The sequence below is a fragment of the Artibeus jamaicensis genome, unplaced genomic scaffold, assembly GCF_021234435.1.
Source record: "Artibeus jamaicensis isolate MK-2021 breed Jamaican fruit bat unplaced genomic scaffold, CSHL_Jam_final scaffold_804, whole genome shotgun sequence".
Classification (NCBI taxonomy): Eukaryota; Metazoa; Chordata; class Mammalia; order Chiroptera; family Phyllostomidae; genus Artibeus; species Artibeus jamaicensis.
In genome coordinates this window covers 903,331-929,646 of record NW_026522055.1, presented here as the reverse complement: position 1 = coordinate 929,646, position 26,316 = coordinate 903,331, and the positions used below count along the sequence as shown (strand labels likewise).

At 55.4% G+C, this 26,316-nt stretch overlaps 2 protein-coding genes and 1 long non-coding RNA gene across 5 annotated transcripts; 1 reads left to right on the top strand and 2 right to left on the bottom strand.

Annotated features, from left to right (window-relative positions):
* Positions 1 to 4,839: 4,839 nt before the first annotated feature.
* On the bottom strand, positions 4,840 to 20,878 carry ALDH16A1 (aldehyde dehydrogenase 16 family member A1). The gene is made up of 17 exons (XM_037140912.2): positions 20,789 to 20,878; positions 16,355 to 16,457; positions 15,835 to 15,961; positions 15,118 to 15,296; positions 14,954 to 15,031; positions 14,677 to 14,858; positions 14,419 to 14,571; positions 13,803 to 13,988; positions 13,592 to 13,687; positions 13,262 to 13,398; positions 12,997 to 13,102; positions 12,767 to 12,897; positions 12,262 to 12,429; positions 11,775 to 11,976; positions 6,083 to 6,268; positions 5,711 to 5,833; positions 4,840 to 5,156 (listed from the first exon to the last, which is right to left on the bottom strand). The coding sequence occupies exons 1-17, from the start codon at positions 20,876 to 20,878 to the stop codon at positions 4,995 to 4,997; spliced, it is 2,409 nt and encodes an 802-aa protein (XP_036996807.2). The 3' UTR covers positions 4,840 to 4,994.
* On the top strand, positions 20,861 to 26,175 carry PIH1D1 (PIH1 domain containing 1). Of its 3 annotated transcripts, none has more exons than XM_037140913.2 (10): positions 20,861 to 20,944; positions 21,813 to 21,906; positions 22,240 to 22,306; positions 22,638 to 22,817; positions 24,120 to 24,181; positions 24,277 to 24,358; positions 24,796 to 24,925; positions 25,153 to 25,228; positions 25,581 to 25,724; positions 25,862 to 26,175. In XM_037140913.2, the coding sequence occupies exons 2-10, from the start codon at positions 21,817 to 21,819 to the stop codon at positions 25,901 to 25,903; spliced, it is 873 nt and encodes a 290-aa protein (XP_036996808.1). In that variant the 5' UTR covers positions 20,861 to 20,944; positions 21,813 to 21,816; the 3' UTR covers positions 25,904 to 26,175. The 3 variants fall into 3 exon arrangements, with proteins under 3 accessions (XP_036996808.1, XP_053515674.1, XP_053515673.1); XM_053659698.1 differs by lacking the exon at positions 20,861 to 20,944 and adding an exon at positions 20,948 to 21,035; XM_053659699.1 differs by lacking the exons at positions 25,581 to 25,724; positions 25,862 to 26,175 and having other exon boundaries at positions 25,153 to 25,261.
* On the bottom strand, positions 21,899 to 25,256 carry LOC119046011 (uncharacterized). The gene is made up of 3 exons (XR_005081889.2): positions 25,169 to 25,256; positions 24,791 to 24,915; positions 21,899 to 22,303 (listed from the first exon to the last, which is right to left on the bottom strand). It is a non-coding gene; the product is annotated as an uncharacterized LOC119046011 (long non-coding RNA).
* Positions 26,176 to 26,316: the final 141 nt, after the last annotated feature.

Below are 26,316 nucleotides of genomic sequence, written 5' to 3'. Positions count from 1 at the left end.
CTCTCCCTCATCACTTATCACCTTGGGGCACACCGTGCACTTTCCTTATCACCTTCCTTGGTGGTGGCCCCCACCGGGAGGTCAGCTGCAGGCCTATGGCCGGCGTCTGTTTACCCTGCTGGGTGGGTCTCCAGCACCTTTAATTGTACTTGACCCAGAGCACGTGCTCAGTCGGTATCTGTTAGATAAGCACGTGGATCCCAGCCTCTTTTCCTTCTTCATTATTGCATGAAACCGGAGGCATCCGGCCTCCGTCTCAGTTTCCTGGGAGACAACCGCTAAGTCCCTGGGCATTTCCTGGAGGAGTGAAGGGAGCGTCTTTGTTATTCACCACGGGCCCCCTGAGCTCACCTGAGCTTAGGTTAATGAAAAGACTGGAGATGGGGGGCGTGGCTGGTCAACCCAGAAAGACCAATCCCAAGGTTAGAGCGTTGGCGCTTTGAGACACAGCATACCAGCCTAACCTGCCAACCTCCCACCTGCGGGGTGTGGGGGAAGGGAGGGGGGAGGCAGGGGAGGGAGAAGAGGGGAGGGGTGCTAGACACTGACCTCCACCTCCGCTTTTGTGGGCACAGGGCTTTGTCCTCTCCTGTCCCCTGTATGAGGCTGGACATATTAGATTTAGGGCCCATTTGGATGACCCGGGATGATGTTCTCTCAAGATCCTCAACCGCATTATGTCCGCCCAGAGTGTTGTTCCAAATAAGGTCACGCATGTAGGTTCCAGGGGTGAGGATGTGGACGTCCCCTTTGGGGATGACTATGCAACCCAGGACAGTCCCCCCAAAGCCATTGCCCACCTGTGCGCCTTCGCACATGCTGTTCCCTCTGCCTGGGACGCTCTCTGCCATGTGTGTGCATGAGAGACTTGACGAATTTGAGCAAAACTGGTAACTGCTGGGAAGCAGGGTCTCAAATGCCCCTCCGCCACTTTTCTCGCCTAATCAGACCCCCCCCATTGCACGTCCAGACTCAAGGCCATGACTAGTCGTCAGGGCAATGCCAGTCAAAGCAGGTGACAAGTCACGGCACACCTGTTAGAGTGGCCTCTATGAACACGGAAGACAGGAGACCAGTGCTGGGGAGGACTCGGGGAGAGAAGGGGAACCCTCGCGTTGGTGGGAATGTATGTTGGTGCAGTCACTGTGGAAACAGTATGGAGGTTTCTGAAAAAATAAAAACGAGAACAACCTTACGATCAGCGAGTCCACCCCTGGGTATACCGCATTTTGGCACGTATAACGTGTATTGTTTTGTCCAAATTTGGGGGGGGGTGGATAAGAATGTGCATTATATGTGGGTATAAAGGTTCCACGCCACGGATATAACAACAGGTATAACGATCCGTGTGTATAAGGTGCACAAAAATGTGGGTGCCCATTGTATGTGGCAAAATACAGCCTATCCAGAGGAAATGAAATCAGTATCTTTTTCTAAAAGCTTTTATTTATTTATTTGTAGAGAGAGGGGAAGGGAGAAAGAGGGAGAAACAGCAATGTGTGGTTGCCTCTCACATACCCACTACCAGGGACCTGGCCCCGCAACCCAGACATATACCCTGACTGCGAATCAAACCGGCCACCCTGTGGCTCACAGGCCAGCGCTCAATCTGCTGACCTACCTACACCAACCAGGGCTGCAACCAGTCTCTTAAACAGATGTCTTAAACCTGCACTCCCATGTTCACTGGCAGCATTATTCACAAGAGCCAAGACATGGCGACCACCTATGACCCACCACAGCGGGATGGAGAAAGCAGTGGAACGGGGTGGGGGGCGGGGCTTGGCGCGGTGGCAGCGTCATAGCCAATGAGGTGCGTCTGAGGTGCAATGACTGCTCATTGAGGGAAGTAATATATATAATGGAATATTATTCAGCCACAATATGTTGCCAATTAGCCAGCGATCTGCAACCACCTGGGGGTACCTGGAGGACCTTTGGCTGGGGGGCCCGGCCAGAGGAAGACAGACGTGTTCGAGCTCATCCCCGGCACCTGAGGAATTCCCGCTCGTCCCACTGAAGAAGCTTGGCCGCCAGGGGTTGCAGCGGAGGGAAAACGGGAGAGGGGGGTGTTGGGCAAAGGATACACACTTCCACGGCGAAGAGAAGTTCCGGGGATGCGATGAATGGACAGTGTGGTAAACAAACAATATTGTATTGTGTTGCATGCTTGAAAATTGCTAAGAGATTTCACGTGTTCTCGCCACACACACAGGAAGGTGATTGTATGAGCTGATCGGTGTGTCAATGAACTTGATGGTGATAACCATTTCATAATGCATATGCATATGAAATCGTTTTGTGCACCTTAAGAAATGGTGTTGTCACCCTGGCTGGTGTGGCTCAGTGGATTGAGCATCGGCCTGCGAACCAAAGAGTTACAGGTTCGATTCCCAGTGAGGACACATGCTTGGGTTGTGGGCAAGGTCCCTGGTTGCGCGGGGGAACACACAAAAGGCAACCACACATCGTTTCTCTCCCTCTCTTTCTCCTTCCTTTCCCTCTAAAAATAAATAAAATATTTTTTTTAAAAAAAGAAATATACAGGGGAACTGTATAGTTTTATCTGTCAACCATACTCAGTAAAGCTGGGAATAAATCCTCAATGAAGATGGCCTTCCTTGGGAAGATTCCTTCCACCCTTGTTGCTGTGTGTGTGTGTGTGTGTGTGTCTGTCTGTCTGTCTCGCAACTCCCCCCCCCAACTCAGTAGATCGAGTAGATAGGGTGCCTCCTCTGGGCTCCCACAGGGGCCCGAGCTTCCTCTATTATTATAATACATGACACCTTAGCTTTCATCTTTCAACAGAGCTGGACCTACCTCTCTGCTGCTCACAGACCCTCTATGGCTCCCTAGTGCCCTTCGGACAAATTCCCAGCCCCCTGCTGACACCCCGACTAGCTCAATGAAACCCATTTCAGACTTCTTTCTGAATTGAAAGACAGTAAGTACATTTGTGTGGTGTTACTTAAGCGGCTTTGTGGTAACTTGTTACAGCAGCGACAGGAACCGGATACACCTTTCACCCACAAGAACTTTGGCTCCATGAGGCCAGGTTGTCTTGCTCGCGGCTGCCTCCCCAGCACCTAGAGCCAGGGCCTCCTCACAGTAGGCAGCTCAATAGATACTTGTTGACAGACAGGATGGCTGCTTGGATAAGGAGCGCCCACCCTCTGGGCAGACATGATTGGTCCAGAAGTGAAACCTGACCCAGGCTGGCCAATCAGATCCCACCTCCTGGGGATGTGGGGCAAAGGGTGGCCAGTGGTCTGGACTGGTGGTCCAGGGACCTGCCCGCAGTTGGCAATTAACAAGAAGGACATGGAAGCGGCCCATGGAATCTGGGAAGGAGTCATCAAATCACAGATGGTAAGGAGAGAGCCGTCCAGGGACTTTCCTCCGACTCTTGCATTCCTGTGTCTCTTCTGTCCAAACATCCACCTCCTGGGACCGGTAATTGACTCAGCCCAGGAAAGGTCTCAGCCCAGGAAAGGTGCCCTTTCTCATCGGCTCCAAGGCCAAAGCCAACCTTTAACGGCCTGCACTCACTAAGCGCGTCCTATGTACAGCTCACTGGGTCAACCCAACAGGTTGTCACTACCAGCCCAGTTTTACAGATAAGGAAAGGGGGGCTCAGAATGGCCCAGGCGTTTTCCTGAAGTCACGTGGCTACAAAGATTTGAAGGAAGCAGACAGGCAGCTACGGGTCCCGCGAGATCGCATGGCCCACAGAAAGCACGTGCCCTGGCCCTGTGCTCGCGCTCAGGTTCCCAGGACCCCGGGGTCATGCAGCTGCGTATCTTGTCCTGTTTTCTTTTCTCTAAGGTGTCTCTGCAGCCTTCTAAGAAATTTCCTTTTATCCTAAACTAGTGTGAATGTTTTTTTGTTTTTTGGGTTTTTTTTTGCATCAAAAAGAATTCTAGCCCTGGCTGGTGTGGCTCAGTAGGTTGAGTACTGGCCTGTGAACCAAAGGGTTGCTGATGCAATTCCCAGTCAGGGCACGTGCCTGGGTTGCAGGCTGGGTCCCCAGTTAGGAACGTGTGAGAGGCTACCGCACACTGATGTTTCTCTCCCTCCCTTTCTCCCTCCCTTCCCCTTTGTAGGGAAAATGGAGTCAGTCAGGATCCCCCACCTGGATGTCCAGGGTACGAAACACTTAGCAGTGTGCATAGGACCTCGAGGGGGGGGGGCCCACATGCATAAATGACTGAGGGTCAGTACTGGCACCTTGCTGGCTTCCTGTGAATTCAGTGTATGAGGGAGCCGGCACTTTATGCGGTATCACGTGTGGCGGGCAGCCTGTGTGGATTGCTGCCACCCCCCCCCCAAAGGCATGTCAAATATCTCTGGCTCCTCGAATTTCCTTCCATCTGCCTGAATCCCATGTGAATCTGAACAGCTGCAAGATACCCTCTATTTAAAAATAAAAACAAAATCTAAAAAAAAAAAAGAGAAAGAATTCTAGAAGAGTGGTATGCTGGAACAGCTCCTGGGAGCTTTCAACATCAGGAGTTCTGTCAGCCCATCGATTGTTCAATCACCTGGACCCTGACAGCTGACGCAGCGGGAACATTTACACCTCGGGCATTGGCACGAGTTCCTCACCGGGGCTCTTGGAGCCTGACAGCACACTGGGGATTAAGAGGCAGTGCACAGGCAGAGAGGGACAAAGAACAGAAGCTGCCTGTCGGAGAAGACCAGAAGAAACAAGGGCCCTGCTGGCCTGCCCGGGGCTTCTCAGAGTCCCCTCTATCTCACTCACAGACGCCGCGCTGTCCTGGAGCCAGCCCAACAGGCTGCTGAGTCACAGCACTAAAGTGGCTTCAAAGAGACCAAAAGTCATTGCTTGCTCCCTCCCTCAGAAGCACAGCCAGCGTGGGTCAGAGTTTATTTGAGGGCACGGAAAGAAGGAGAAGAGGGAAGTTCCAGCCATCTGGAGTCTTGCCGGGGTCCAGCTCTTCTCCGTCCCAGATGGAGTGGGTGGCACGCAGGCGTCAGTCGCCCATGGGCAGCCACAGGGCCTTGGTCTGCGCTGCCTGCAGCTCGAGCTCGGGGCCTGCCCCTGCCGCCTCCTGCTCCCAGGCCCGTGAGCAGCCCCTGTTCACCCACACGGGCTTCAGGTTTCCTGCGGAGGCCCATTCCACGAACTGGGAGCCCTGGCGTGCAAACGGTGGGAGGTCAGCCTTTCCCCAGCTTATTTGATGAGCAGCTGCTTCCTTAGCAACAAGGACTATGACTGAGCAGAGGCATGATGGCTTGACCTAGGCCCTGTTGCTATACTATTGCTCAGCTGCTGGCAGGCAAACCCTCCAGATGCTGAGGGAACCGGGGTTGACCTTTGTGGCTAGGGGACTTCCTCCCAGTTAGCAGCCCAGGTTCAAATGAGGCCCGAGGTTTTTGTTGACAAAGGAGTCCCCGTCAGGGGATTTAGGTAGACTGGGGGCTTCTTACTCTGTTGCTAGGGTGTGGTCCTTGGCAATGGGTGGTCCAATAAGATTAGGTCATTGGACCAGGCACATCTCAGGCCCTTGTTGCTAAGCACATCTTCCTTAGCAACCAGGGCTCCAACGGGGCAGGCCCTCAGAATCTGGTTGCCAAGGAGTTTGTCCCCCTCAGCAATGGGAGTTTTAAGGGCGCAAAGCCATGTTCCCGGAATAGGAAGAGCCTATTGTGACGTTTAAGACACAGAACAGGGCAAAACAGAGGATACCTGGGCAGATCCGAAGTACCACAGCGCCTGGATGTCCTGGTGCAAGGCCAGGCAGCGGGCCAGGTGGTCCCGGTCCCCTGTCACCACGTTCACCACGCCCGCTGGCAGCAAGGTGGCCATATCCTAGGGGATGGAGAGTGGGCCACCCGGGGGTGGGGGTAAAGGAGCCTGAGACCCTGAGGGCAGTGGGGCAGGGGCAGGAGCATCCCGAGGAGTACAACGGGGGTTCCCAGAGGAGATCGGACTGGGGTTACCATGGTTACCAAAGAGTAAGGGTGAGAGCTCAGCTCCCGGTAGGTCTTGGGGCACATTTCACTTGCCCCAGGGGTTGCTGGGAGCAGCAGCAGCAGGCAGGCAGGCAGGCGACTGTACCTGGCAGACCTCCAAGGCTGGGATAGGACAGGTCCCGCTGGGCACCAAGACCACAGTGTTGCCGTGGGCCAAGGCAGGGGCCAGCAGGGACACAAAAGCCAGCAGGGGGCGCTCGTCCGGGCACACAACCGCCAGCACACCAAGCGGCTCCCGTAGGCGGAGCACAGGACCTCTCAGCTCAGCTACCTGCAGGGACAGGGAAGGTCAAAGGCGGGGCAGGGGTACCTGACCACCCTCCCACGGCCCCCTGCATCACCTCCCCTTCCTCCTCACACCCCCACCTTTGCTTCTCCATAACATCCCCAATAATAATAAAACCAGGTAACGGTTCAGAGCCAGATGGCCTGGTTTCAAGCGCCAGGTCCACCAACTTTCAGCTGTGTGACTTCCAGTGAGTTACTTAACCTCTCTGGGCCTTTGTTTCCCATATTTCTTTTTTTTTTTTTAGTTTTTTTTTTTTTTAGAGGGGAAGGGGGAGAGAGGGAGAGCTATTTAAATGAGGATAATAGTAGCTACCTCAGAGATTTGCGGTTCAAATGTAATGCGCTGCCCTGGCTGGGTAGCTCAGCTGGTTAGAGCATTGTCCCAATACACGGAGGTTGTGGGCAAGACACACACCTAGGGTGTGGGTTCAATCCCCAGTCGGGGCGCATATGGGAGGCAACCAATTCATATTTCTTTCTCCCATTTGTTTCTCTCTCTCTCCCCTCCACCTTCCTCTCTCTCTAAAATCATAAACACACCCTCAGGTAAGGATAAAAAAACCCCTTTATAACTGATATTCATTAACCTGCACACATGTTAAAGAGTACAATTTGATAAGATTTGACATATGCATACACTCAGGAAACCATCACAGTCAAGGTCACGGACTTTACCCCCAGCATTTCCTTGTGCCCCTTGGTGAGCCCTCCCTCTAACCTGTGCTCGAACCCTCTCTGCTCTCAGCCACTGACTGACCTGCCTTCTCTCACTATAAACCTGTATTTCCTACAACTTTCTAGATATGGAATCCCAATCTACAGTTTCGCAGTCTTTTTAGAACATAAATTTTATTTATTTGTTAAAGATTTTATGTATTTATGCTTGAGAGACAAGAAGGGAAGAAGAGAGGGAGAGAAACATCGAGGTGTGGTTGCCTCCTGCACGCCCCCTGCTGGGGAGCTGGCCGGCAACCCAGGCGTGTGCCCTGACTGGGAATCGAACCCATGGTCTTTCGGTTTTCAGGCCGGCGCTCAATTCTCCAAGCTACACCAGCCAGGGCATTATTTATTTTTTAGAGAGAGGAGACGGGAGGGAGAAAGAGAGGAAGAAACATCCATTGGTCGTCTCTCATCTGCGCCCCAACTAGGGTCCGAACCCACAGCCCAGACGTGTGCCCTGATGGGGAATCAAACCTGTGACCTTTTGCTTTGCAGAACGACGCCCAGCCCACTGAGTCACACCAGCCAGGGCCGTGCCCTGACTTCCTCCCCTCAGCGCAGTCGTGGGGAGGTTCACCCACGCTGTGGCCTGCTGACTGTGTGTAGGCCCACATCTCAAGGACATTGCTAGGCCTGCCCACAGTGCAGGGAAAGGCGACGTCTCATAGACCCACCAGCTCACGGACATCTGGGTCACTTTGAGGTTTCGGCTGCTATGAGTCACGCTGCCCTAAGTCTCTGGGTGGACCTATGTTTTCAAACCTATGGGTTTCAACCTAAAACTTCAGCCTATTGAGGTGAATACCTAGGAACCATGGCTGGGGGAAGAGGGTCACTATTCACTTCTCAGGGAACTGCTCAACTGTTTTCCAAAATGGCTGTCCCCGCCACAGCCCTGCCAGCAGGGTCCGGGAGTCCTGGTTCCACCACACACCAGTGCGGGGACTGAGAACAGAGATGGGACGCTGAGATGCAGGGTCCCCCCCTGAGGAAGAAGCGGTCTCAGCGCCTGTGCCTGGCTCCCCAGCCCAGAGCTCCGGAGCCGGGAAGACGAGCCCACGAAACACATGACTGTGAAAATTGGGGTGGGGGTGGGGATCCCATCCACGAGGCCTGCCAGCCAACTCAGTCCCCTGGGCTCCGGCGGGTGGATGGCGGCTTGCGGGGAGGGGTTGCCAGAGTCACACAGGGGAGACCGAGTAGTGTGTCCCTGGAGGGGCAGCCTCCAGTGCCCCGAGTTGAGTTCTCCCACCGCATGGCCCCCAGTGACATCTTTCTGGGGTTAAGCACTTCCCCACCCCCATGCCATCAGCCTGAGGACTCCCTGAGGCCGCCTCTAACCAACTGAAGCCCTCCAGAGCCTCAGTTAGCGGCTGCAACCAGCCTGGGCCCACGTTGCTGTCTTTCTTTAAAAACTCTCAGGAAGCCCTGGCTGGTGTGGCTCAGTGGATTGAGCGCCGGCCCTCCAAGCAAAGGGTCGCTAGTTTGATTCCCAGTCAGGGCGCATGCCTGAGTTGCAGGCCAGGTTCCTAGTTGGGGGCACATGAGAGACAAACACACATTGATGTTTCTCTCCCTCCCTTTCTCTAAAAATAAATAAATAAAACCTCCCAAGGAACTCTGGCCAAGTGGGGGCCCTGTGCCACGGACACACTGGGAGAAACTGAGCTGCCTGGTTTCAGGGTGAGGGCGTCTTCCCGCACGGCCGCCAGGGGCCACCGTTCCTGTGGCGAGCGCTCCCTCCGCAGGCCCCGTCTTGGTCTGCTTCGGCCTCGGACCCGACACCGGTGCCAAGCTTGACACTGTGTTAACCTAACGAATGCCACTTGCTCACAACGGGCCACTCCGTGAGACACCATCTGACCCAACTCGAGTGCTGCCCGAGGCTCTTTCAGGGGCTGAGCCTAATGGGCCACCCGCAGGTGACAGCAGGGCTCCGGGTGCCTCAGGCCTTTTGCTGACCTGTCCCAGGCCTGGCACGGGTGGCAGCCAGCCTTGGGGCCCAGCCTGGCCCCTCCCACGTGCACCCAGGCCCAGCGGAGGCAGCTACCAACCATGGGTTCCTTCGGGGCTTCTAGCAGGGAGCCCTGGTCACGGGCAGCCCCTGACATGGCCCTGCCCCGGAGTCCCTCCCAAGAATCAAGGCATCTGGTGGTACCACCTGCTCAGCTCCACCAGCGGCAGGTGTCGGCAGGCACCAGGTGCTGCTGTGGTGAAGTCCGCTTCCTGGGGGCAGCCCCACGCCCACTCACGGACATGCCAACAGCAATCCAGGCGCGACTACAACAGGAGGGCACGCAGAACCCACCCAAGGAACACCCCTGGGGCACCTGGCTCAGGTGGTAAAAGAGATGGCAGCACTGGGCCCCACGGGACACCTGCCACGACTGCAAGGAGCACCTTCCGTCCCTGGGACTATTCTGCAACCACCAATGTGGGCTTCCTAACTCCCTCGGTTTTACCTTCAGCCCCTCAGGTCCTCTCCCTTGTGACAATCCTCTGTTTGTTCCCTGAATCTGTAAGTTCTATTTCAGAACTTAAGATTTTATTTATTTGTTTTAGAGAGAGGGGAAGGGAGAGAAACATCAACGTGTGGTGGCCCCCACTGGGGACCTGGCCCACAGCCCAGGCATGTGCCCTGACTGGGAATCGAGCCGGTGACCCTTTGGTTCACAGCCTGCGCTCAATCTACTGAGCTATACCAGCCAGGGAGTGTTTCAGTTTTGTTTGTTCATTTATTTCGTTGCTTAGATTCCACATGTAAGTGGAATCATATGGTATTTGTCTTTCTCTGTGTTACTTAGCATAGTACCCTCTAGGTCTACTCGTGTTCTCACAAGTGGTAAGAGTTCATTCTTTTTTTTTTTTTTTTTAAGATTTTATTTATTTATCTTTAGAGGGGAAGGGAAGGAGAGAGGGAGAAATATCAATGTATGGTTGCCTCTCGTGTGTCCCCTGCTGGGAACTGGCCTGCAACCCAGGCACGTGCCCTGACTGGGAATCGAACCTCAATTCTCTGGTTCACAGGCCCGTGCTCAATCCACTGAGCTACACGTCAGGGCGAGTTCATTCTTTTTTTACAGTCAAGTAGTGTCCACTGCGTACATGTACCACTTTCATATCCACTTGTCTACAGATGGGCACTTGGGCTGCTTCCATATCTTGGCCATTGTAAATAATGCTACGATGAGCACAGGGGTGCATATATCTTTTCAAACTAGTGTTTTGGGTTTCTTCTGATATAGACCCAGAATTGGAATCGCTGGATCATAAGATAATATAGTCAATAATATCGTAGCCCTGGCTGGTTAGCTCAGTTGGTCAGAGCGCCATCCTGATACACCGAGGCTACCGGTTCAATCCCCCATCAGGGCCATACAAGAATCAACCAAGGAATACATAAGTAACTGGAACAACAAAGTGACCTTTCTATTTCTCTCTTTCTCCCCTTCCTCTTCCTCTCTTTAAAAGTCAATAAAAAAAAATAAAATTAATATTATTGGGCCCTGGCTGGTGTGGCTCTGTGGACTGAGCACCGGCCTGTGAACCAAAGGGTCACTGGTTCGATTCCCAGTGGGCCAGGTCCCCAGTGGGGGGTTGTGTGTGAGAGGCAACCATACATTGTTTCTCTCCCTCTCCTTCTTCCTCCCTTCTCTCTCTCTAAATATAAATAAAACCTTAAAAAAACTTATAGTCACACAAAGACATGTATGCAAAGTGCTCAGTCATAACAGCCAAAGGTATTCTAGGAACTGATAAATACAGGAACAAATACGGTAGATATGTAAGAGATTATTCAAAAATTAAAAGGAACGTACGGATCCCTGCAATAACGATTAATCTTAAAACCAATGAGAGAGCACATGCCTGGGTTGCAGGCCAGTTCCCTGGCTCATGTGGCTCAGTGGGTTGAGCATCGTCTGGCAAACCAAAGGTCTCCTGTTCAATTCCGAGTCAGGGCACATGCCCAGGTTGTGGGCTGGGTCCCCAGTAGGGGGCGCACAAGAGGCAACCGAGAGATGTTTCCTTCTCTTCCTCCCTTTCCCTGTCTCTAAAAATAAATGAATCTTAAAACAAACAAACAAAAAAGCAATGAGAGAAACCAGAGACGAAACACTACACGGTATGATTCCATTTACAATCTCCTGGAGGAAAAGTAAAAGGGCAGAAAGATGAGTGGCTGCCAAGCACTGGGAGCTGCGGGAAGGGGGTTAGCCACAGAGGGACCGGGGAAGGCCTTTGGGGAGATGAAAATGTTTTGCATGGACTGTGAATATACAACTGCATGTATTTGTCAAACTTCATCAAACTGGAGAACTAAGTTCACTATGTGGTGCATGACACTTCAATTAAAGCCAAACTTTCTAAACGGTCAAACAGCCCCGGCCAGGTAGCTCAGTTGGTTAGAGCATCTTCCCAATACACCAAGGTTGTGGGTTCAACCTCCGGTCAGGGCCCGTACAGGAGTCAACCAAATGATTGAGTAAAAAACTGGAACAATAAATCGATGTCTCTCCCTCTCTAACAAAGCAGTAAATAATTCCAGAAAGACAGACACGGCTATAATGCACTACATTAATTTCATGACCCAATAATAAATGGGTCAGTAAAAAAATGAAAACACTAATCTGAGGTATGCCCGTTATACAGATGAAGAAATCGAGGTACACAGAGGTGAGGTTACTCGCTGGTGATCCCAACTCGGCCCAGTCTGGCTTATTCCGGAGCCCTTGCCCGACTCCCTCCAGACCGCCCACAACCCCTCTCACCTGCAGGCTGTGGCTCTGGGCCTGCGCACGAGCACCCCAGTCCCGGAGCCGCCTCGCGCTCAGCTCCACCTCCGCCTTGGCAGCCTTGGGCTCCACTCCGTGCCTCTCTAGCCTCAAGGCCAAGGTGGGCTCCCGGCGCTCCAGGGCGGCTGCCAGCGCCCACAGCAGGGCTGCCCGGGCTCCCGGTGACTGGCCCACCCAGCTGTGAACGGACAGTGAACGACAGGGGCTGGTTTCCGGTTCCGGCTCTCCCCAAGCGCCCCTCCTCTGTCCACACCCCCTCCCCTGAGAGTTCGGGCCTCAAGGTTCATGCATCCGAGGAAGAGAGTGAGGGGCCAGCCCCCATTCCGTCTGCCCTGGGAGCTCGGACTCCATGGCCCACCAGCCCTCAAGGTCCAGGCCCCACCACCCATGAACCGGTGGGCGTCCCAGACTACCTTCACTAATGCCTCATGACCCTCGGACTTTCCTGCGTGACCCCACTTACCCAGGGGCAGCCTGGTGAGCCGCCTCCACGGCACCTCGGACATCCTTGGCTCCGCCCTCGGCCACATAGCCATGGAGTTTGCCCTGCGAATCCTGGATGGGCCTGGAGCTCCGGGCCCCAGGAGCCTGGAAACGTCCCGCCACGAAGAGCCCGTAGGGGGGTGCTGGGCTGCAGTAGGGTGCGGTGTGAGGGCGGGTCCTGGGGCCAAGGTCCGCTCAGAGCCCATGCACCTCCCCACTGGATGGCTCACTGCGCCTCCCATGAGCCTCTGGATGACTCCAAATTCGTGGCCCCGCGAGACTCTGGGAGATCCCAGACCCTCACTGAGCAGAACTAGGCCCTTATTAGGCCTGGATGGTGTGTGTGAGGCCGCAAGACTCACAATGCAATTTTCAGTGGGCCTTGGAGGCCCCTCGATGGCTCCAGCAAACCCCCTGCAGCAACCTCCCTTGGCCCCTTCCACACCCCTGGGGCTCTGGGAGATGCGGCCCCTCCAAAAGCTCACCTGGGACCTGTTTCCGGCCCAGCCGGTAGGGTTGAGGGGACAGCAAGGCCAAAGGTGTCATAGTTCAGATTCTCAGAACAGTAGGGCATCCGGGCTGGTGTCCCTGAGGGTCGCAGGTACTCATAGAGACCCTGTGAGGGGCACAGTGTCAAGGGGACGCCACGTGGGCACCAGGCTGATGAAGGGGTGATGGTGGTGCTGGTGGTGGGGGGTTGGGGGGGGGCACTTACATCTAGGCCCCCGTGCCGGGACGACCCACTCTCCCTGCAGCCACCCGTGGGCACTGCTGGGTCTCTGAGGCCGTGGGAGTTGACCCAGACGGTGCCCACCCGGAGTCTGTGGGGAGACGGAGTGTCAGAGAGAAAAACAGGAAGTCGAGGGGGTGGGGAGTCAGAGAGTCTGGCGAGAGAGACCCAGAGGCAGACGGAGCCGCCAGGACGGAAGAGCGGGGCCACCCCAACAGGCTGCTCCTTGTGCCCAGGGGCGCCCACTGACCCGTAGCCCAGCTCCAGGGCCTGCCCCAGCCTCTCGCTCCACACGCTGGCACTGCCGCCTCGCGGCGTCCCGTTGGCCATGGCCAGCGCCTCCTTGGCCGTGCGGAACGGGGAGGCCAGGACAAGAGGCCACGGCACCTGGAAGGGTGAGAGTGAGTTCACGCAACCTGGCCACCCCCACCCAATACTTGCCCCCATCAGGGGGCCAGTGGCCAGCACTCGGCAGCCCGATACCGCAGCCAGGTGCTGGCCCACGGGGGCCTCTGAGGCTGCCCGTGTCTGGGTGCAGGTGGGCGGACGGAACAGGATCACCGGGATGCTCGGGGCTCACCTCTGCCTGGGCGCACGGGGAGGCTGGGGGCAAGTCGGAGACCAAGGTGGGGGGAAAGAAGGGGCTGTCGGAGGGCACGTCACCAGCCTGGAACACCTGGGGAGGGAGAACCCGACCTGGAGGTCTACTCCCAGGTGGCTCCTCCCCAAGACCCAGGAGACCCCGCCCCCATCCCCGCCTCCCTGAGGCCCGGGTCCCTCCTCCCCGGCACCTGTGCACCCTGGCTCTGAGCCTCTCGCACGTAGCGCTGGGCCAGGTCACGTGCAGCGGCCCCTCGGGCCCCCATGTCCACGGCCCCGTCCAGCCCTCGGCCTCCCCGAAGCCGCTCCATCCGCGCCTGCAGCCGCCTCATCGTCTCGTCCCACACAGACTCCTGGACGAGAAGCCTGAGGCCCCCCTGTCAGGAAAGGGGATATCAGGGTGGGCCAGCTCTGGGTCCGTGTCCCCACAGACGGCCGAGACTCAGGGACACATATGCAGAGACCAAAGGAGGGCCAGGGAGATGTGGCCAAGGAGCCTGGTCACTCTCCGCGACCCCAGGCAAATCCCGGGCAGGAGGTGGAGTTACAGAAAGCTGGTGATTCAGAGGAAAGATCGGGTAGAAAACCAGCAACATCCACATGAACAAGAGACACAGGCCCCGCCCCCTAAAGAGAGCCGGCAGCGAGGCTCAGAAATCTGAGGAGATGGGGAGTTCCGAGCACACGGCGGTATAAAGGTGGCTTTGGGACATCAAGAACTAGAGATTAAAATGAAGAGACATGGGTTCTGGAGACAGACAACCTTGGCCCCCAGGACATTAGGGGACCCTGGCCCACGGGCCTCACCGGGCTGCGGTCGGACCAGACTGCATCCACGACACCCTCCACGGCCGAGTCCACATCCGCCGCGTCTGTCAGCAGCAGCAGCGACTCGGTCCCCAGTGCCAGGCCCAGCTCCGGACCCACGCCTGCCAGGGTCCGCCGAAGGACACGTCCTTCCTGAGGGACACCCCCCCCCCCACAGGTTTCAGCTCAGGGCCGCGGGTGGGGAGAACCTTCTGGCCCCCCAGCCGTGTCCTGTCACCGTCCTAGCCCTGAAGATACCTCCACTGATCCGCAGAAGGCCACCTTCTGGACTCCAGGCTGGCTGGCCAGGACAGGTGCCAGGGAGGCGGGGCCACTGAGCACATTGAGGATTCCTGGGAATGGGCCTAGTTCCCCTGCCAGCTGGGCCAGGAGGAGGGGCGTCGGGCAGGCCGGGGGCACGAGGACCACCACAGTGCAGCCTGGGGAAGGCGGGCAGCTCAAGGACTGGGGCGTCCAGGCCCTCGGCCCCTCCTCCCTCGGACCCTGGGGCCCAGGCCCCCGGCCCATCATTTACCTACAGCCAGGGCAGGGCAAATTCGCCACATCATCTCAAGGAAGGAGAATGTGGGCGGCAAGATGAGACCAATCACTCCTGCAAGAACAAATGAGGCGACTGGGACAGGCACTCCTGGGTCCTGACAGAGCTCGGAGCTGGGCACCGGGACTCCCGCTTCTCACCCATGGGCTCCCAGCCTGCCAGCGCCTCCTCCTGGCTGTGTGCCTGCATTGCATGGTACTGGAGCAGCTGCAGGGCCAGGGGGACATCCCTGTCTCGAACCTCTCTGACGGCCCGCCCAGTAACCAGGGACTCGAGGGTCCACAGCAGCCGCTGGTGCTTCTGAATCATCTTGGCCAGCCTGTGGAGAAAGCAAGGGGGACGGTCACTTCCCAGTGTCCCTTGGCCTGATAAAAGTCTTGGAACAAATCCCACGTACGTAGACTACAAAAATCCCCATGATCCCCTGGGACATCCCCACCGTTTACCAGGGGAGGACACTAGAGATTCATGGGAAATGTAGTCCAGAAAACAAAACCCAAGGCTGCTGTGTGAAGATTTTGTACACCTTTACCTAAAGGTACTAGGGCTTAATTCTAATCTCAATTACATTTCGGGAAATGGAATCTTGTTCTCTAGCTGCCCCAGGAAATTGCTGGAAAATGGGCTCTGAGGCTCCACCAGCCCTGATGAGCCCCAAGAATATTCTGGGAAATTGGGGCTTTTATTACTAGTCCCAATGAATAGTGAGAACTGGATGTTTTAGCCCCTAAAGGCCCCAAGGCATGCTGGGAGTATCAGCCTCTGCGCCCAGTGAATTCAATGTGATGTTGGGAACTGGAGTCATATTTTCTCACGTTCTTCCCCACCTCCCGGCGTCTACATCTCAGCTGCTTCACCTGGTCAGGTGCTGGGCCCGGGAGGCCCCAGGGAGTCCGCTCCAGCTCTCCAACGCGGTCCTGGCCGCCTCTGCGGCCGTTGCCACGTCCTCAGGCTGGGCCTGGAGGCAACTGGCCAAGTGCTCTCCTGGGAAGAGGAATGGCGGGACCCAGATCGAAGAGGGGAGAGGCTGTGTCAGAACAGGAGGGGGCGGAGACTTCTGGAGACTGGGAGCAGGTAGTAAAGGTGGTCCCCAGCCCTGCGGACGGTCTCAGTTTTATCACGTAACAAATGGGGATAAGTCTATTGGTCACTGCTCTGGCTGCCTGCTGCTGGCAAGGAAGGGATTTTTGGAGATGGTGACTCTCAAAGGTGTCTTGAGGGACTGAGGACCATATTAGAATAATTATTATTAGGAGGAACCAGAACTCTCAGCCCCCCCCCACCAGCCTTGAGCAAAGAGAATGGGGTGTCTTTGGTGGGGATGGCTGGGGGCACGGATCCGCCTCCCTTTCCTGATGATGAGGAGACACCTCCTACCTGTGATGGGATCCTGGCATGGCACCGAGTTCCTGTGTTCCGGCTTTAGCCACTTTCCATCTGCATAGTGACCCAAGCACCGGTCCTGGGTGTCCAGCCAGGCCTGGGTGGGAGGAGGGTGGACACAGTTTGGAACGGGGTCTGGGAAGCAGCTGGGGGAACCCGATCCCCACCCAGTGTCCTCTGGGAGGGAAACACCTGCTCCCCTTGGCCCCATCCAGCTAATTCTTTCCTGTGTAGGTGGAAATACATGGAAACATAAGGGACATGTGACAGAAATTCACCATTTTAAAGTGTACAATTCAGTGGCACTTAGTACATTCATAGTGTCGTATAATCATCACCTCTGATTCCAGAATATTTCATCACCCCAAAAGATAACTCTGTAGCTATTAAGGCGGTCCTTCTCCCTCCCCCAGTACCCCCAACCCCTGGTAAGTACTAATCTGCTTTTTATTTATTTATTTTTAGAGAGAGGGGAAGGGAGGAAGAGAGGGAGAGAAACACCAATGTGTGGTTGCCTCTCCTGCGCCCCCTACTGGGGACCTGGCCTGCAACCCAGGCCTGTGCTCTGACTGGGAATCGAACCAGCGACCCTTTGGTTCCAATGCCAGTGCTCAGTCCCCTGAGCCCCACCAGCCAGGGCCTAATCTGCTTTCTGTCTGCCTGGATTTGCCCATTCTGGGCATTTCGCAGAAGTGGGATCCTACATCATGTGGCTTTTCGTGGCTGGCTTCTTTCACTTGGCATGGCATTTTGGAGGTTCATGGGTGTTGCAGCCTGTTTCAACGTCTTTTTATGGCTGTCTCATATTCATAATCCTCACAGACCACGTTTTGTTTACCCATTCGTCAGCTGATGCGTACTTGGGGTGGCTTCCGCTTTTTGGCCACCGGGAACTGTGCTGGGAGAAATGCTCATGTACAAGTTTTGGTTCGTGGCCCAGCGACCCTTGCCAGAGCCCTGGAAGCAAGCCCCATGAGACCGTGTGGCTTCTGAGCCAGGTGGTGGCCGCACCCCCCTGTGGAATGGTGTTCCCTCCCATCAGCTGTCATCACTTGGGGACTGGGTGTGGACCCTCACGGAACACTGACGGGCAGTGTATTAGGTGGTGACATGTCTAATCGAGCTCAAGGCATCACACATGGGCTTTGCAGAGGGCAGCCTGGTGAGGGGACCCTGGAGCGAGGGGCCATATAGCCAGGGTTCGAGTCCTGCCTCTGGGACTTACTCATTGTGGAACCTAAGTGGGTCTTATAATACCCTGGCCTCTGCTAAGCCACCTCGGAGTTGGGGATGACAGTTCCCCCTGCTTCACAAAGCTGTGGTGAGGATTAAATGTATTACATGTATTCTATGGTCAGAGCAGCACTAGTTAAGACTTCCTATTAATGTTTTAATGTGTTTTAAGGTTTTGTTTACTTATTTTTACAGAGGGGAAGGGAAGGAGAAAGAGAGTGAGGGAAACACCAGCCGGGGCTGACTTTCTATTAATTTTATTTCATCTCTCCCTCCCCACGGGCTTCATGTTTCTCTCTGTCCCTGGTCCTGTCTTCTCCAAATCCTTGCTAAATCTAAGCCACACTTCCCACTTTTTCCATCTTCAAACTTTTCTCTTGGCATCCCCGATGCATGTCAGTCTTGTGATTTTTCTCTTCCTCTGCCAACTGGCCCTTCTCCTTATTTTGCGTTAAAGTCAGATGATCCAAGTCAAGTTCCTAATTCAAACCCCGCCCCGCTGGGGGAAACAGTTTGAAACAGTTGGGTGTGTTTGAACCTGAGCTGGGCTATTGACATCAATGAATATTTTAGCCCTGGCTGCTGTGGCTCAGTGAACTGAGTGAGTGCTGTCCTTCGAACCAAATGTTGGTCTGTTCTATTCCCAGTCAAGGCACAGGCCTGGGTTGCTGGCCAGGTCCCCAGTAGGGGGCGCAGGAGAGGCAACTACACACTGATGTTTCCCTCCCTGTCTTTCTCCCTCCCTTCCCCTCTCTCTAAAAATAAATAAAGAATTTTTTTAAAAATCAACTAATTAACTGATATTAAAGAATGACTGGTAAGGGTAAGCCTGCCAATGACATGGAGGTTATTTCCATAATGTGTCCTTCTGTGTTAGAAATGAGGAATCAAATGTTTATGGGAAAATAACATGGCGCCTGGGATAGAAATCACTCCAGAAAAAGAGAACAGGAAGGGGTACAACACTGGACCAAACGTCAGTGATGGCAGAAGCCGAGGGATGGGTACAGAGAAGTTCATAGAGTGTTTGATCGAATTTGGCAACGTTTTCCCCCAAAAGAAAACAAAACCCTGAATGAGCGCCCACAGGGTCCCGGCAGACCACGCTGGTGTGGGCGAGGGCCTGGCGGAGACTGGGAAGCCACAACCCGTCCAACACTGACCGTCCCTAATGGATCCAGATGATTTTTGTCAGGGGACTTGGGTCAAAGGTTGCCAAGTGTGGGGATTTTGTTTTCAACAGAAGCTGGAATCCCGGATGTTTACATGGAATTTGCTGTCCATTAATTCACATTTTTACAAATCAAGTTTGGGCCAAAGAAAACATGTTTGTTGTCCGACTCTGGGCAACGGCCTGTAAGTTTGAGACATTTGCTTGGGGAGAGGTGGGGGTACCACATGCTCTGGAATCTGAGGGCTTGGGTTCAAATCTTGGCTTCCTCTTTTGAGCGGTCGACCACGGTCGAATTACCTCTTCAAGCCTCTGTGTGTCATCACTAAAATAATGACAGTCAGTCCCTTTCACGGTGGTTCTAGGGGGGACTCAGTGCAATTATGATGAACACAGACCGTGGCACATAGAAAGCAGCCAATAAATAGCCCTGGCTGGTGTGGCTCAACGGATGGAGACCCCGGCCAGTGAACTAAAGGGTCACCCCGTTTAATTCCCAGTCAGGGCACATGCCTGGGTTGTGGGCCAGGTCCCCACTAGGGGGCGTAAGAGAGGCAAGCACACATTTATTCTTCTCTCCCTTCACCTCTAAAACTAAATAAATAAAATCTTCACTTAAAAATAAAGCAGCCAATAAATACAAGCCACTACCACATTACTATTTCATGATATTCCACTTCTAACCTCCAAGTGTGGGAATTCTCTGTACTTTGCCCCAGTTCCTTTGATCGGAGTTTCACTATTTCTCTAGATAATCTTGTCACTCTCAGGGTTCATTTGTCTTTCTACGTTGGTCCTGTCCCCGTCTCCAGACCTGAGGCTCACAGCAGTGTCTGACTGCTGCACCTGGCTCCTGCCTGTCCCCAGGTCCCTCGCACCCTCAATATGTGACCACTCAGCTCAGCATCTTTCCCCAAAAGCCGGCTCCTCCAGGGTTTACCCTGGAGGAGTAGAGAGGGAACCGACACCCAGGCACAGGACCAGACTCCGAAGAGCATTGTCCCTGCCCTCTCTATTCCCCAAACCCTGTTCTTCCTGCGCCCTTGCCTTGTCCCCTCCTCTCCATCCCCACAGCTGCCGCAGACTCTAGTCTCATCTTCCATTCAGGCTACTAGGCTCCTCCTCTCTCCCTCAAGGGAAGCCCAAACTTCTCAGCTTGGGTGCTAGAGGACCCTGCGAGCTGACCACAGCCTCATGGGGGGATCGAGGGACCTGAGTAATTACACAAAATTCGAGGCACCTTACTCATCTATGGGAACCCCCCAAACGTTGTGGAAGACCCTGAGGGATCACAGGGGTCCTGGGGAATTTCTGAACACCGTGGTTCACGGAGCATCATCAGGATTTTAAGAGGGCCTGAGGATTATGGGGGCCCCACGGGCCATTCTGAGAGGCGTGAGGGGGTTCAGGAGAGTACTCTGAGGGGCTGTGTAAATTCAGATGTATTCTGGGGTTCTGGGTATTCTCGAGATCAAAAACGCCCCACAAGTAGAGGGGACCTTAAGAAATCACGGGGACTCCACGGAGGTTCCGGGAGAGTAAAGGAGCCCCACGAGAATTCCGGGGATTGCCCCGGAGCACCAAGGCAGGCGTAGGGTGTTCTGAGGAATCATGGGAAGTCTATGGGGGTTCGGAGGCTCGTTGGAAGATCATGGGAACCCCACGGGAATTCTGAGTCTCGGGGAACCACGAGAAGTTCTGAAAAAGTTCTGTAGAATCATTGGAACTCCGCGGTGGGGGTTGTATGAGGAATCGGGGGAACACCGCCGGGAGCTCGGGCCGTGCACGTGCAGCACGAGAACTACTAAACACCAGGAGAAGAGACTAAAAAAGGTGAATGAGCAGCAATCGCAAATACTTAAATGATCGCTCTCCGGGAGTGGATTCCAAAGGATGGAGGAAATGTGGGAGCCGAAGGGGGCGGAGTCGCTTAGCTGCCGCGGTGGGTCACGGGAGTCCGCGCGCAAAACGGGGCGGGCATACAGGCGAGGGGGATGGGTAGCGCCGGCCAGGTAGGCCCTCACCAGCACGCATGCGTGGCTCTCCGGCACCGGTCCGTACTCCAGCGTGGTGAAGATCTCGCCCGCGCGGGACTCTGCGCGCGTGGCAGCCATCACCCGTCCAGATCCCTCTCCACCGTCTGCTGGGCGCTCTGCCCAAGGAAACCTGACGTCCAAAGGGTAGAACCGCCCTCTCCAGCGCAAAGGGCGGGCTGCAGGAGATAGAGCGTAACGCAACCTAAGGACCCGACGACCCCGCCCACGGACCAACGTTGGCGAAAACTTAGTTTGGAGCATGCGCAGTCCTCAAAGCGGGGCGGGTGGGCTGGGGACGCGAGAGAAAATGGGGGTCCCTTGCAAATAGTTAGAATTCCAGATTTAGAAGGGTGGCGGTACTTGAGTGTCTTCCTACTACCCCCTTCACAAAAGTGCAGGTTCTGGTGCGAAATTTATTTACTAGAGAATCGAATCTAGCTCTGAGACGAAGCGATATTTCAGAGATCAGAAAGGAACCTTTTAGGGTGGACACTGCAGTTTAGTTTTTCCGTAACGTCCAGCTTTGACTGTCCCGTGACCCGGCCAGCTATTGTTGGGAAGGAAGGGTAGTGTGACTTTAATCGAGAGCGGAAGTGTGGCACTGAGCACTGTCTCAGGACTTAATTTTGATTGGTTGAGGCGAAAGGCATGGCCTCATGCTTAGACTATGATTGGTCCGTGGCAGAATACGGTGCTGGTTAACGAATGAGCGTTGGGATAGTCGGAAACGTGCCTGCTCGAATTTCTGGTTACTCAGAAACTTGGAAGGGTGGCTGTCATTTACACGTTTGGCATGTAGGACCTACAGAACATCTAGAGATATTGATTCCCAACAGATTTGACGGCGGTATCCGAACTGAGTATTGTTATCTCTGGCCAGGTTCTTAGATTTTTGTATAGAATAGCGGGTGTCCGAGTCTGTTGAGGGCTCGGGAAGCAGGCCCCTGAGTTCAGTTCCCAGCAAAATTCCCCCACGTAGGGGTTGCTAGAGACGCTTAGGTCTCTTCCTCAGGGCCATGGTGGACTCGAAACTGCTGGTGCCGGAGCTAAACGAGGCAGAGGTAATGGGTGCCGAGACGGCGCGTTTCGAGGAGCTGCTGCTGCAGGTGCGGACTGATCAGGGCTACTGTGTCCCTGGGTATTTGGGGGAGTTCCCGCCCCCCCCCCCAGAGATGGGATTACAGTTCCCAGAATGCACTAGAGAGGCAACAGAGCCCACGGGAATTGTAGTTGGTTAACTCCAGCTTTACTAGTTTCTGGAATAAATGGGAGTGGGATTGGGGTTGTCCTTTGGGTTGCTCCAAGGAGGAAGGGGATAGAGTGTGTCTTATTCCCTGCATGGTTCATACCCATAAACATCGCTCAATAAACACTGAAGGAACAAATGAGGGGTCTGCAAGCACAGACGCCAAGCCTGGAAGTCGTTTCCCTTCCCACAGGCCTCCAAGGAACTCCAGCAAGCCCAGACGAGCAGACCAGAATCAACACAGATCCAACCGCAACCTGGTGAGAAAGGCGAAAACCCAAGGGGAGTGAGAGAGATTTTGCAGGGAGAGGTGGAGAGAGACTGGGGGCAGGGGATGCAGAGGGGAGGGAGGAAAGAGACGCAATGGCAGAGTTTAGAGATCTGGGTAGGGAAGTGAATAGAGACCCAGAGGGGGACCCAAAGAGGGGAGGAGGGGGAAAGAGACTCCCAGATAGGAAGAGAGAGGTCCCAGGGGTGGGGAGAGGAACGGAACCAGAATGTGGAGGACCGAGACTCAGAGAGGGGGACTGATGAAAAGAGGGCACACTGAGGAGATGCTGGACGGAAATCAAGAGCAACCATTCCCACCAGGCTTCTGCATAAAGACCAAGTCATCCCAAGGGAAGGTTTTCATCAACATCTGTCACTCTCCTTCCATCCCTCCTCCGGCCGATGTGACGGAGGATGAGCTATTGCAAATGCTGGAGGAGGACCAAGCCGGGTTTCGCATCCCCATGAGTCTGGGAGAGCCGCATGCCGAACTGGATGCAAGTCAGTGCCCTCCGAGGACTCAGGACTCCAGCCCCTGGCACCTTTCTTCCTAGGATCCCAGATCCCAGGGCCCTCCTCCTGCAGGACCTGGCAATGTGGACCCCCCACCCCCACCCCCCATCAGATCCTTTCCCTGTGGCATGTCACTAGCCTGCTGGGCCTCCAGCACCGGTTGCCTGGAGCAGCCCCAGTTCTGCCCACCTGGCCAGACTGGCACTTCTCTTTGCCCCACGCCAGGGCGAGGGAAGGCTGGGCAGGTGCTTCGTTAGCCCATCTTCCCGCTCTGGCCCCAGCAGGCTGTCACCCTCATCTCTGTTTTCTCCTTCACCCTCTCCCCTGTGTGCCTCTGTTGCATTTCTGTCTCTCCATCCTTGTGTTTTCCATCCGCCTATGTCCCCTGATGCCTCCTGGGACCCAGCCCTCAGGGGTCGGGAATTATGAAACCCAGAGCCTGCTATTCCAATACCATGTGAGTCTTTTTGCCCTGGCGGGGTCTCTGTGCCCACACTGAGCAGTCAGGAAGGGCTTCCTGGAGGAGGAGATGTTGGGCAGAAGACGAGAAGGAACCGTAGGAGTTCCTCAGGCCAAGACAGGGAAGAGGGTCCTGGGCAGAAGGGACAGAGAGATCCAGAGGCCAGAAAGAATAATTCAACTGGGATTGGTCAGTCATTGAGAGACATGGAAGAAATTGCCAGGAGGAGGCAGTCACACAAGCAAGCTTCTTTTGCTCCAGGTGGGAGGTGCAGACCACTCCGGGCCTCCAGTACCAAGAGGGAATACTCTGACCTTCATATGGGGGCGCTGGGGAGCCGAGGGAGGGCTGTGAGCAGGGGAGAGGCAGGGCCAGCGCTGGGGCACCGTGGGGAAGGACCAGAGGGGAAAAGACTGGAGGCCTGATGAGTCCAGACTGGCAAGTGTGCGTTGAGTCCTCCTTTCCTAATCATCTCTGGGTCTCTCTGATTCTTGTGGCTGCTATTCTTTTTTGCACGGGTGGCAAACACCAGGCCCGGGGGCCGCATAGGCCCTCCACCTTATTTTATGCACCCGGCACCCTGTTTCTACCCGGTGGCCGCACTGAGCTCTCGCGTAACTATTGAGGAGTACTTAACATTTATACAGTCCTAAATTTACATTCAGCCCTTTGAAGGCAACCTGAAGGCTCATGCTGCCCCCACCCCGGGCTCCCCACTCTGTGAAAATAAGCTTGACACCCCTGCTTTATTGTTTCTTCCTTGTCTGTGTTTGGGCGGTGGGGTTGCCCCGGAGGGCTGGTGGGGCCTCACCCACTCTCTCTCCCTGCAGAAGGCCAGGGCTGTACCGCCTACGACATAGCTGTCAACAGCGACTTCTACCGGAGAATGCAGGTTGGGGGCGTGGCTACGGGTGAAGCCAGGGCTAGGGCCTCTCTCCCTTTATCCCTGCAGCCGTCCTGCATCCCCGCTTGCCCCCTCTCTCCTAGAACAGCGAATTCCTGAGAGAACTCTTGATCACCATCGCCAGGGAGGGCCTGGAGGACAAATACAGCCTGCAGCTGGATCCAGGTGAGGGGCGGGGCCGAGCCTGAGGCAGTTTGGAGGCTGCCCTTGGTAGATGTGGGCTATTTTCTTAGCTTCTGGGCTGCAGAAGACAGGGAGAGGGCGAGGCTTCCCCTACATAAGCTGAGGAGGCGGGTAGTGGGGTGGGCAGGCGGGTCCAGGTCCGGGATTCCAGCTGAGGGGCGGGGTCTAACTGCGTAGGAGCAGTGGAGTCAGGAGCATTCCTCCGGGATCAGATTTCTTGGGGGAATACCCGTGGGAAGGGCCTGGGGGGGTTAAGGTGGGCGGGCTTCCCAAAGCCAAGCAGAGGGGTGTGGTCAGACCCCTTGCCACCTCCACCCCTCCGGGGAAGCTCTTGCTGTGCAAGGTCCCCCCACCCTCCCCCCTTCAGCAAAGGGAACCCTGACCCAGGTGACCTTTGAGCGGGCCCTCCCTCACCGCAGAGTGGCGCTTGTTGAAGAACCGGGCTTTCTTGGGCTCCATCTCCCAGCAAAACATCCGCTCCCAGCAACGGCCTCGGATCCAGGAGCTGGGAAACCTGTACACCGCCGACTCCTTGAGACCTAAGGACGGGTGGGCTTTGCATGCTCTTTGCAATCCTTCTCTCCCCACATGCAGCCGTGTCCCCGGGCTCTGGGAACCCCCAGAAGGGAGGAGCTGGACTCCCAATGGGCAAAAGGGCTGGGACACCAGACCGGAAGGGGACCACGTGCCAGGAGGAGAGAACAGCCCAGAAAAGACCTGGAGGCTCGTCTCACCTCTGCCTCTTGTTTCTCACCCCCCCCCCCCACACGACCCAGTCCTGAGAGGCCTCACCTGAACCTTTGGCTGGAAGCCCCTGACCTCCTCTTGGCGGAAATCGACCTTCCCAAACTGGTGAGTGTGCGCTCGACCACAGCTGGAGAATGAGCTGGCGGTGCTCCAGGGAAGGGGTGCAGGCTTGCTGCCAGGCCTGCCTGAGCCTGGTTAGTGCCACTCTGTGAGTGTGGCTGCCTCCTGTTCCCCCCGGGCGCAGAGGCCCACTTCCGCTGCTGACCGGAAGCCGCCCAGGGCCGTGAGTGATCGCAGGTGGAGAACAGTGATTAGCATATGATTAGCATACCCCGCCTTATATCCCTTTAACTGTGGTATCCCAGCGGTTGCGTCTTCTCTCCCTGGTGCGTGTTCTCATCATCTCACCTTCTGTGGCCGAGGAGGGAAGCGTGGGCTGACTCCACTGTATCCCCAGGATGGAGCTCTAGGCCTGTCGCTGGAGATCGGGGAGAACCGCCTGGTGATGAGAGACCCCCAGCAGCTGTACCATCTAGATGCCTACATCCCCCTGCGGATCAGCTCTGATGAGAGCAAGGCGGCCTTCCATCGGAAGAGAAGGGTACCTGGGTGGGGTGGATGATGGTGCAGAGAAGCAGCCTTATTGGGGGCCTGGACTTCTGGGTCTGGTGGTCTGGTGGGGGAGGGGCCGGGGGATGGGCTCCTGGGTCCTGAATCCTCTCCCTTTCCTCTCCTCAGCAACTGATGGTGGCCATGCCCCTTCTCTCCGTGCCTTCTTGACCTGCTGGCTCCCTGTGTTTCCAAGAGAGGAGAAGATGGTGGTAGCTTCTATAAAATCGATATAAAAGATTTTTGGCCCTGGCTGCTGTGGCTCAGTGGATTGAGTGCCAGCCTGTAAACTGAAAGATCAAGGGTTCGATTCCCAGTCATGTCACATGCCTGGGTTGCGGGCCAGGTCCCTGTTGGTGTGCAAGAGGCAACCACACACTGATGTTTCTCTCCCTCTCTTCCTCCCTCCTCCTCCCTCTAAAAATAAATAAATAAACTCTTTAAAAAAAAGATGATTGTCTTTGTTCTGTGTCTGGCTAGGAATACATGGGGAGTGGGAGAGAGGAGGGACATTGGACTGTAGTCTTGGCATCCCAAAGGGGTCACGGCCGTCACTTAGACCTCATCCTCTCCCCTGACTCCCA

Coding starts and splice junctions, on each gene's coding strand:
- ALDH16A1 (XM_037140912.2), bottom strand. CDS start 20,878: ATGGCTGCCACGCGCGCAGAGTCCCGCGCGGGCGAGATCTTCACCACG. Junction 14,859..14,953: donor TTGCCCTGCCCTGGCTGTAG/GTAAATGATGGG, acceptor CGCCTTCCCCAG/GCTGCACTGTGGTGGTCCTC. Junction 13,688..13,802: donor CTCAGAGCCAGGGTGCACAG/GTGCCGGGGAGG, acceptor CTCCCTCCCCAG/GTGTTCCAGGCTGGTGACGT.
- PIH1D1 (XM_037140913.2), top strand. CDS start 21,817: ATGGTGGACTCGAAACTGCTGGTGCCGGAGCTAAACGAGGCAGAGGTA. Junction 22,818..24,119: donor GCATGCCGAACTGGATGCAA/GTCAGTGCCCTC, acceptor CTCTCCCTGCAG/AAGGCCAGGGCTGTACCGCC. Junction 24,182..24,276: donor ACTTCTACCGGAGAATGCAG/GTTGGGGGCGTG, acceptor CCTCTCTCCTAG/AACAGCGAATTCCTGAGAGA.